This window comes from Cucumis melo, chromosome 6 (assembly GCF_025177605.1).
Source record: "Cucumis melo cultivar AY chromosome 6, USDA_Cmelo_AY_1.0, whole genome shotgun sequence".
Lineage (NCBI taxonomy): Eukaryota > Viridiplantae > Streptophyta > Magnoliopsida > Cucurbitales > Cucurbitaceae > Cucumis > Cucumis melo.
Window position 1 is genome coordinate 20,373,774 of NC_066862.1, and position 11,293 is coordinate 20,385,066.

Genomic DNA, 11,293 nt, shown 5'->3' on the forward strand with positions numbered 1-11,293 from the left:
TAAATCCGGAACAGTCATGGAAACAATCAATGTTGTGGTTAATGATTTTGAGTCTAATGTCAATCAGTTTAATATTGAGGATGATGAGACCCATGTTACACCTGAAGTTACTTCTACTCCTCTAGATGAAATGCCTAAAGGTGATTCACAGCCAGACAGTGCTAAGACCAATTCAAACATAACTGATGAGGTCATAAACAATGACACTGTGCTTGTCTCCTCTGCACATGTGAAAAAGAATCATCCATCAAGTTCGATAATAGGCGATCCGTCAGTTGGAATTACTACCAGAAGAAAAGAAAAGGTAGATTACACGAAAATGATTGCTGATTTATGCTATGTATCAGCAATAGAACCCACATCTGTTGAGAATGCTTTCAAGGATGAATATTGGATAAATTCCATGCAAGAAGAGTTATTACAGTTCAAGCGTAACAACGTTTGGACTTTGGTTCCTAAACCTGATGGGGCGAACATCATAGAAACTAAGTGGATCTTTAAAAATAAAACTGATGAATCTAGGAGTGTAATAAGGAACAAGGCCCGTTTGGTGGCTCAAGGTTATGCATAGGTAGAAGGTGTTGATTTTGATGAAACTTTTGCACATGTGGCTAGACTTGAAGCTATTCTCCATTTGCTCAGTATATCATGTTTCTGAAAATTTAAATTGTTTCAAATGGATGTTAAAAGTGCCTTCCTGAATGGATACTTAAATGAGGAAGTCTGTGTAACACAACCTAAAGGGTTTGTTAATTCTGAATTTTCTCAGTATGTCTACAAGCTGGATAAAGCTCTATATGGGTTAAAGTAAGCTCCTCGAGCTTGGTATGAGCGACTAACAATGTATCTTGGTGAAAAAGGATATTCTAGAGGTGAGATTGACAAGAAACTATTCATAAATGGAATCAACACTGATCTCATTGTAGCTCAAATTTATGTTGATGACATCATCTTTGGTGGATTTCCTAAAACACTTGTTAATAATTTCATTAACATAATGAAATCAGAATTCGAAATGAGCTTAGTAGGTGAACTGTCCTGTTTTCTGGGTTGCAGATCAAATAGAGAAGTGAGGGAATGTTTATATCACAAGAGAAGTATGCCAAGAACTTAGTCAAGAAAGTTTGGTCGGGATTATCAGACGGTTCATATTAAGGGGCTTTAAATTTTCAATTACTCTGGCTGTTATAAATGGTTTTCTGGGTAATGCTGTCTTCATTAACTTTGCTCCATCATCCTCGTCAACCGAAGTTTTGGCCTCTGAATTGTCTGGAGGGATATTATCCTCGTGGCCTGTGAATAGTATACCTGCTGCTGCGTTAAGTGTTAAGTATGCCATACTGCACAAAATTGGTATTGCCAATTGGTTTCCTTCATCCCATGCCTCTAGTGTTTCTGCTGCGTTAGGCACTTTCTTGTATCGCATCTGCAATGATGACCGGGTAGACGCTGATGCATTTATCTACAATCAGCTATTAAGGGATGTGGGATCCTTTGGAGTCAAGCTTTCGATTACTCTACCAAGGTTCTTTTCGGGCTTACTGCTACATTTAAATGCTGCTATATTAACCACCTCGGACGTGCCTGGCCCTGATCCTAAGACATTGTCACTGAGCTACAAACTATTTCAAGGCAGTCATGTGCCTGACATAGATCATGATGAATTCTTTGTTGATAAGGAATTGGCTTCCATAATTCTAAATTCTCTTACAGTTGAGTCTCGTTCACTAGCTGCTGCCATTAGTCTGATGTCTAAACGGCATTTGAAAATTGACTCTCTTATTCGGCATCTGAAGACTTTTGCTCCTTCTTCAAGTCAAGGGAACCCTAATACTGATTGATGTATTTTTTTTCTGGTTCAAACGGGGAGCGTCGCCGTTTTTGTTATTCTTTTTGGTTGAAGACTGTTTACTCTGTCTGTTTTTTTTTTTGTAACAGAAGTTGTGTTTTTTTCTCTTTGATGACTGAAGAAATGGAAAAGATGTTGTTCGTATTTGAGAAATAAATTCATTGATGCTGAAGTCTGTGGTTTATGACACATTGTTATCACTCGAATGAGCGACTCAGTTGAACCAGAAAAGAAATTCTCTTTTAGACAAAAAGTGGGAGTTTGTTGGAGTTTTTGTCTAAAAGATTTTATGGAATATCTTTGACTAATTATCTTTGATTAATGAATTAAAAGATGAGATATTTAAGAGATAAAAAGATTTCCCGCTGTTCTAGGAATCTTGTTAAGATAAGAAGATCTATACACATATTATATATGTGATGTTACGTAGCAGTTATGTCAGCTGCGAAAAAGTAAAAAATACAAGTTGAAGACGGTCTTTTGTATCAGGGTCATCCACAGAAGCTACGGAGTTAAAAAGGTACGATGATCTTATGTCAATGAGGTCGTCATGTTGATCGTAGTAACAATTATTGATGAGTAACAGACGAAACAAGTGATTGGTATGATCACGAGGATCTTTAGAGGGATCTAAAGACGTTGCCAAAGATATTCACTCATGTGTTTAGGGGGAGCCTGGAGTCTGATGTCAAGACGCATGTTATTAAGTTATATTATTGAACAGAGTACCATATACTGTATCGATATATATTAACTCAAGTGAATATTAATAAAGATTACTCACCAGGGCTATGTAGCTCCCCAGATGTAGGCAATATTAGCCGAATTGGGTTAACAAAGTTTCATGTGTTATTCTCCTCTGCTATCCCTCTAGCTATTACAACTGTTATTAGCTTTAGTATTAACTAGAGACTTAATTGATTATCTCACTGTTTTTTCAAAGTGGTTGTGGAATTCTACTTGTCTTATGTCGTAGCATGTTGTACGCTTTATTTATGTTATATCTATGATGTAAATATTGATGTTTTTTAATATTTACAACATATAAGTTTTTATTGCATATTGATGTTGTAGGACAAAATGGGGAAGATACATCAAATAAAACAAGCTACAATCAATAGAGATTTTAGCAAGGTTGACAAATATAAATCTCCCTAATTTTGTTCTGGTCAATCAATTAAGAGATTGTATTTTAATTTTCATGAAAGAAGCATTTTCAAAGGGGTTGTTTAAGAATCAAGAATGTGAGAATTAATTTCTATTGCACAAAAGAGTTGGTACAATCGTAAGAAAAATAACATGTAATAGCCTAGAGGATGATACAACTCAAAGAAATGAATTGGGTAAAAGAATTATTTCACTACCAAGAAACTCTTCAACAAAGAAAAATACCCAACTTACTAATCAATTGATAGGTAGAATAGGGTAAGTAGGAGTTGAATCCCAAGGGAATTTGAGGATAGGCTACAAATCAAGAAATAAAAAATGTTAAAAGATTTCAAGAATCAAGTACTGTTATAATATAGGAGTTGTTGATAGACAAGAAAAGAAAGAAAAGAAATCAGAAGCCTTTTTTTTTTTTACAATGATATAGTTTCTCTCAAGAATTAAAAAGATGGAATTGGGTGTTTTAGTCTAATTCTCATCATTGAATCAAAGAGATAATTACAACCAACATTGATCCTCCATCAATTGGTCTTAGAGAACCAATTGCCCTATATTAGTCAACAAATAAGAAGCATTAAATTCATGCTAATTCAACTGATTATATTTTTATTTTAAAGAAGATTATTTCGGGAGAATTGCAAATCAACAATTAGAGATAATTCAATATGATGTTTTCTCATGCTAAAGAATTGATGAAAAATCATTAATAATCATGCTTTAACTTTGTGTTTAGGACATTTACTTTAATTCATATCTGGTAGCTAATTCAATCAAGCAAGAATTCTTATTAAAAAGCAAGAAAGGAAACAATCCCAAACATCATTCAAAGAAGCAAAGTTAATCATGGATTCTCAAATAATTAAACTAAAAACACCCAAGTTTCCTAAAGATTGCCTTAACTTATCATGGAATTGGAAGAATTATAAGAGATTGGAAGAACAAAGGGACTCATTCTTGGAAATTTCTTCATAGATTTTATTGAATCTTAGAGAGCAATTACAACTAAATTGAGAGAATTATTGATGGAAAACCAAAAAATGAAGTGATGGATCACTTATCAATTAGAAAAGGGACTTAAATAACGTAAGTTGGCAGTTATTGGGCAACAGGCGCGTGGAGACACGCGTCAAAATTTGCGTTAGAAGTTTGGAGCGTCGCGACGCTTAGAGGAATTTCAGCTACTGCCTATAAGCACTGTTCTTCTATGTTGCAACACCGGGGGCAGTCTTGGCTTCCTTGAAATTATAAAGTTTCCATTCCACTTGTTTCAACTCGTTATTCCTTGTTTTAGCTATGTTTTGAGGTATTTTTCATTGCGTTGAGCTTTTTGTAATGTCTAGATGAATATTTTCTATAAAATAGTGAATTTAGTGATTAAATGATGTAATAGGGAGAGAGTTAAGGTATAAAAAAGCAAGTGAAATATAGCCCTAACACTTCATTTCTAAACATGTACATATATAACATACCTTTTATACAAACAAACTAAACATATCTATTACCCAAATAAACTATCTTATTTCCCTTTTTTCATTAGAAGAAAGTACTGAAAACATTGCTTGTCTTTGGTTAAAAGTATGAATCGAAGGTGTTGAAAAATAGAGTCCCTTTATTTATGTTTATCTTTACAAATATGAATGTACAAATTAGGGTTTAAAATAGTGTCTCCTTGATCTTTTCTTATTTTTTTATTAGTAATATGTCAACAACTACTTTCAAGTGTTAGATTATATCTTGATTCTTTTAATGGAAAAAGTTCTAAGAGCACTACAAGAAATCGGGGGGTTTTCAATGCACAAATCGACGTAGGAAGACACAATGTCGAAACAAACTACTAGTCCCGACATCATGTTACATATGTTGGAAAATGAAAAAAAACATTATTTTAATAGCATCTTTTTCCAACGTTCTTCATGATACGTCGGGAAAAAACAAGCCAGTCTCGACAGTTATCAACCGACGTCAGAAAAATAGAAACATAGTTCCTGGCATTTAGCACATGGGACGTCGAGATAAACTCAAACATTTATTATGTATCATACCCATACTCTCGACGTTCCATGCATGGCATAGAGAATAGATATATAGGATCCACCAAATTACATGGGTCGTTGGGATAAACTCGTACATTAATTATGTGTCATAGCAAGATCCCCGACGCTCTATGCATGACATCAGAAAAAATTTACCTGCTTCTGACACCATTAGTGATTCATCGAGATAGTATCTAACTATTCCTGACGAATAGTTAACGACGTTGGGAGTTTTTATATATATTTCATTTCAGTTCTTTAAAAGACAAATGAAATTTCGAAGAGAAAGAGAGGAGAAGAAGGATGAGGAGAGAAGAAGAGTCTGTCGATTACCTCCGTGCCTTGCCCTTGCCGTCGTCTGCCTCTTCGCCGTCGTATCCCTCGCCGTCTCGTCCTCGTTCTTCCATTTTTGGTAAGTTTCAAAACCTTTAGATTTTAGATTTTAGATTTTCTATTTTAGATTTTAGACTTTAGATTTTATATTTAAGTTTCAATATAAATGTTTATGTTTATGTTTCGACATAAATGTTTAGATTGTAAAGATTGTAAAGATTGTAAAGATTGTAATTTATGTTTAGGGTAATGTTTCGACATAAATATTTATATTGTAGAGATTGTAGTTGATTGTTGTTCTGTTGTATGTATGTTGATGCTTTTGAATATACATTGATGGTTGTTCTATTATTTCATACAAATGTATGTTCTGTTGTATGTATATTGTATCTATTTTTGATATCGAACTTGTTGTGTATTTCAGCATTATATGCAATGAAAGAACTCAAACAAAGGAAGGGAAGTTGAACATTATTTTAGCTAGTTTGATCTTATCGACATGAACAACATGTGTAAAAAGGGTAGTTGGACATTATTACGACTTGCGTCGGGAGAAACACAATCTTGTCATTTTCTGCAAGTAAGGAACTTTCTATGCCTTACCTCTTCCGTTCTCGATCTTGTCATATTCTGCTCCTCTCTTCTGAATTAATTTTCTGAACCACCAGAGTAAGGGTTCTTTCTATTTGCACTTCCTGCCCATTTTCCTATGATCATACTAGCTACAATGATGTTCAGGCAATGTGCAGAAGTTGAGAAACTGGCGTTGGCGCTTTGAATTATGTTTACGTTTACATTTTTACTTTGTATTGTTCATATAATTTATATTTGAATTAACTACGAACATGTACTTTGTTAACATTTCAATTAATAGTAAATTTGATTTGGTATTTTGGTATTTTTTTTATTTTATGTTAATTCTAATTCAATTTAGAATTTTAATAATTTTTTTATTAAGTTTAAATTAGATAATAAAAGTTACAATTATGTTAACTTTTTATTATGCTTATGTCAATTAATAAAAAGTTAAATATGATTAGCATTGTTGATGCCACATAATTGATGACGTCGATGCACATAGCGACATCGACATTGAGATATTTGTGACGCTGTTAACATGCATCGATAGTTTTGCATTGCCGACGTGCTGGCCATGTCGACGAAGAGTGCGTTGGGAGTAAGCTTTGCTAACACTGTCCCGTTCTCATATCGGGAGAGGTGACACCAACGCTTTTCTCACGACGTCCTTACAGACGTCGGTTCGACATCGACATAGCTTCGTGCATTTCTGAATTATGCTGATGCATATCTGCGTGGGCATACCCCTTCTTCTTGTAGTGGAAAACGTTGGACGTTTAATTTGTGAATGCACTCGGTGAAACCAAAAGTACCATTAACTAGTTAGCCATTTTCAATAATATTGGGTGAAACCGCTCTCTAGTTATCATGTTTCATTTTATCATATTATTTAGTGCTCCTTCATTTGTTATCAAGTTATCTAAGAGTTGTGAGCATGTTTAGTTAAGTAATTCTAAGAGCTTAGAGAAAAAAATGCTCAAAATTCTTCTAGTGTTAAGTTATTATTATTTTGAGAATAGGTTGTGGCTTTCCAACATTAATCGAAAATTACAAAATATGTACATTTGGTAAATTTCAAAGACATTTGGTAATATCTCTATGGTGGAACTTAAGACATACACAGTGGAATTAGGATCAAATTACAATCTAGTTATATCTAATTTACTAGAATCTAACATGCATTAACCCTAAATGACATAATTATGGATTATAGAAAATATACCTTCACGACACTACCACTAGATTTTACCCACTATCTTCTGAACTCAAAACCAAGTTGTGGGACCCGATGAATGGAGAAAGAGATGAAAATTTGGAAGAAAAAATATCTAAGAGGTATGGTTTTAAAATTTTCTTTGGTGAAACTTTAAGTGAAAAAATACAACAACCAACAACTTTTTTAACATTTGAAAAGGTCCTCTTTTTATCAAGAAATTACATGCAATAATTGCATGTAACTATTTTCCAACACCTCATTAATCACTATCTCTTAGTGGGTTAGGTTTAATTATCTCATGTTTTCACTAAAGCCCACTAGAGTTAGTGAGATTATCCAACAAAATGTTGGATTATTCATCTAACTTTAGTCAAGGGGCAAAATGGTCATTTCTAATTTAGTCAAAGTCAAACTTTGACTTTTCAACCATTTGACGTTTCAACCAAAAGTCAACATTTTGAGTTTTTACCATTTTATATTTCTTGACAAATTTTGTCCTTCCAAATATGAATTTGCATTCATATTTCTGAAATTCAAATCACATTTGAATATAAAGTGAGTCAAAGTTTGAATTTTCAAAGTCAAAAGTCTATCGTTTGACTTTTCACAACTTTGACCATTTTTATCATTTTCAAGCTTTCGAATATGAATGTGTATTCATATTCTTGATATTCAAATCATATTTAAATACAAAGTTGTATCTCTTAACTAATAATCGACAACTATATCATATATACTTATCGGCTTTACTCTTATTTTTTAATTTAAATAATTCAAATTAATCCAACATACTGTTATAAGTTTATTCCATATGAGCTAGTAAGGAAACCTAGTGGAACTATAGATAATGGGCTCCAAGGATCCGAGATTAACTAGCTAAATTTTTTAAACCTAGCTAACAACATTCGTTAACTAACGGGTCATTCCGCTAAAGTCTCATAGTTACACCCTTTCATTATAGATGTAATTATGTCCATCTCATATAACCATGGTTATTAAGTCAATCCTTTACCAATTGTTCGTAATCTCGATTTGGTAAAAGTACAATTTTAAACCCAAGACCACATCTTGTTTCTTAAGTTCCACTAATCCTCTAATGAACAATAGGTTTAAGGTCCAACCTATAAATAATATCCCTCTCAAGCCAATGTATATACTCTAATTAATAATATGTTTAACGTAAAAGTGACTATTTTCTTGTTCCACATCTCTCATCCACTCAATTATTAATTCATTTGTTTATCATTTTAGGGTCTGTTTTTGCAACTTGCAACATAAGAAGACTAAGTTATGCAATAAAAAAGTGTTAACTTGCAACATAAGAAGACTAAGTTATGCAATAAAAAGTGTTAATTTGCCTTTAGGCGAGGATCATGGTATAACTCGCCATGCAAGTCGCAATGCGATTTTGAGTATCTTAACATGTTAAACACCAAAATACTCAGCTTGAAGTTTTTAAGCTTTGCTTAATCGCCTAGCATTTTACCATTAAACTTAAAACACAAACTTAAGGCGGTAAATAACTTAACACAAGAAGTAACCAATTCTTAAACTTTTATTACTTAGGTCCTACATTTACAACACTTAGCAAACATACATAAACAACACTTTAACTTAAGCTAAATGTCTTGGCAGCCTCTTCTTGCCTAGCAAGTCCCTCACCCTTTCCTTACTTTAGCCTTAACACCTAGTAACCTGGGGAATAAAACTTTAAGATATCCTTTTTGCGAAATATCTTTCGTAAGTATCATTATTCACATCAAATCGTTAAACATGTCTTTTCACATAACAAATCAAATCGCATAAACATACATTTCACATAATCACACATTAGTCAATAGTCATTCCTTTCGCCAAGAACTTGAATCATTCTCTACACAATGACTCATAATCTTACATTTAGACTATTGAGATGACCTTCTCATCACCAGCATCCAAGAATATCTTGATTTGTTTATTGTTGCTCAGATTGAAGCAAAATACACATCTTTTATACATTGTCCCACCTCATTTCACTATGCACATCTTTTATATATGGTTGCCTTTACTCTTTATGTGCACATAACACTTAGCTCGTTGATAGGAAAATGATTAATGGTTTGAACACAATTTCATAGTCATTTGCATTCTCATAACACATGCTTTGAAAACATAGCATAAGCTTTTCATTTGAAATCTCTTTTGAAACACTTCTATAGAAATCATTACTTCAAATCAAAATAACTTTTAAAGAAAGCTTTTATCATATAAATACTTAGAAAGAAAACACTCACAACACTTAGTTACTTCAACTTCAACTGCTTTTTTTCTTCTTCTTCTCGCGTAGTCAATTCAGCAACACTTCAACACGTTAATTCTCTCTTTAGAATTTCACAGTAACAATACTCAATAATCTGGCTGAAGACTCCTATTTATACTAATTCCAAATCAGCTTAGTCACCTTTAAACTCTTGCCATTTTGCTAGCTCCTACTCTTACAGGTACACTAGCTGAGCTCTAAGTGACTGACTATTAGGTGGCTAAATAGGGTTATGCATTAAATGGTACATTCCTATTCTTGTGTTGCTAACATTCTAAAGATATGCATCTTGTGAAAGGTTTGCTCTCTATGGTCCACGTGTAAGCGAAGAGAGGTTTCCTCATAAGTCCAAGGTCGAACATAGGGAATTTAAGTTCCTAATTATCTTATCGTGCAACTAAACATGTGATATAAGTTAGACAATAAAGTTATGCACAGTATAATTATATCCTATGTATTTACACTAAGGTGCTTGGCAGTGAATGGTGAGCATGGAGAGGTAATGAAAAATGGAAAGTGAACTTGTGTCTAGGCATTGTGAGGAAGGAATAGTTTAATTAACTACTCATAAGGAATTGCGCTTTAATAATTCAAGGTGATACAAAGCATATATTAACTTCAAATTAGGGCAAGCAGCCTCTTGGCGCCATTATCATACTTACTTTCCTTTTGGGATTCAAATACACAACGATAATTTCTTCTTCATTAAGGTGGATAATCTGTCAGTCCTTTTGCCATACACATTGGCATCTCTGCAATGTATGTGAAGGACAAATTCGGTGACAAGATTGTATTGCTACAATATTCTCGCCACTTGTTAGCTAAATGCGAAGGACCTTAATCTCATATTAATACTTAACCTTCAAACGTCTTGTAACATAACCCTTCTCGAGAACTAACAAGCCAACTTTCTATCGTGTAGTCTTGCTTCATCACTCATTTTTAACTTTTATCAAACCTTTCACTTAAAATGTCAATTTTTCATACTTAGCCAAAGTTTAACCTCTTAACTTAGGTACAGGTCTCACAAAAGATACACTTCCTCGTCCGACATTGATATTTCTTCTAATTTTGCATTAAGTACAAGTTTTTCTCTCGATTGTCCAAGTGTAAGCAAAGCGAGAGGTTTTCTGGGGAAGCTAGGATCAAGCACAGAGATTTCATATCAAATTTTGGTTATAAAGCCTACTTCTAATTCCAGGCGGTATAAGTTCTATACAGTATAAAAGTAAAACAATACTAATTTAAATATTTACATCAAGGATTATGTAGAAGGGGAATGAAAAGGAATGATTATGGAAAGTGAACTAACTTGCATTAAGAAAGATGAAGGAAATTCTCCACATCATAGACGATTTAAACCATGAAAGATGTCATTGATGCGATATAGATCATTTAGTCATCTTATATTTGAGACGAACAACCTCTCAGTGCCTAAACACCACGCTTGTTCTTCTTTCAAGATACAAATGGTAAAGATAAGTTAAGCGATATATATCTAGGTTCCATACTTATAAGCACATTTCCTCTCTATTTAAGGCGAGTAACCTCTCGGCGCCTGAACACCACACTTGTTCTCCGTTCGGGACACAAATGATTTGTAACGCCCTTAAAATTAAGATAATTTTAGAGTTAATTATCTTAGTTTTGTTTAATTAGAATTAATTTATTGGGTGTTATTTTGAATTCATTTAATAAGAATTATTTGTTTTTGTGGGAATTGAAATTAATTAAATATTTGTTGGATGAATATTTAATTAGTTTAGAGGTTTTGGCATGTGGTGTTGTTGAGATTGAATTAAATTAAATAATTATGG

At 33.3% G+C, this 11,293-nt stretch overlaps 1 protein-coding gene across 1 annotated transcript; it reads left to right on the forward strand.

Moving 5' to 3' along the window:
* Nucleotides 1-676: 676 nt before the first annotated feature.
* LOC127149711 (uncharacterized) lies at nucleotides 677-1,841 on the forward strand. The gene is made up of 2 exons (XM_051085574.1): nucleotides 677-807; nucleotides 1,142-1,841. Exons 1-2 carry the CDS (start codon nucleotides 677-679, stop codon nucleotides 1,839-1,841), a joined length of 831 nt encoding a protein of 276 aa, XP_050941531.1.
* Nucleotides 1,842-11,293: the final 9,452 nt, after the last annotated feature.

Excerpts from the sequence above, each read along its gene's own strand:
- LOC127149711 (XM_051085574.1), top strand. The coding sequence starts at position 677 with ATGGATGTTAAAAGTGCCTTCCTGAATGGATACTTAAATGAGGAAGTC. Across the intron at positions 808-1,141 it reads AAAGCTCTATATGGGTTAAA|ACGGTTCATATTAAGGGGCT; the intron begins GTAAGCTCCTCG and ends CGGGATTATCAG.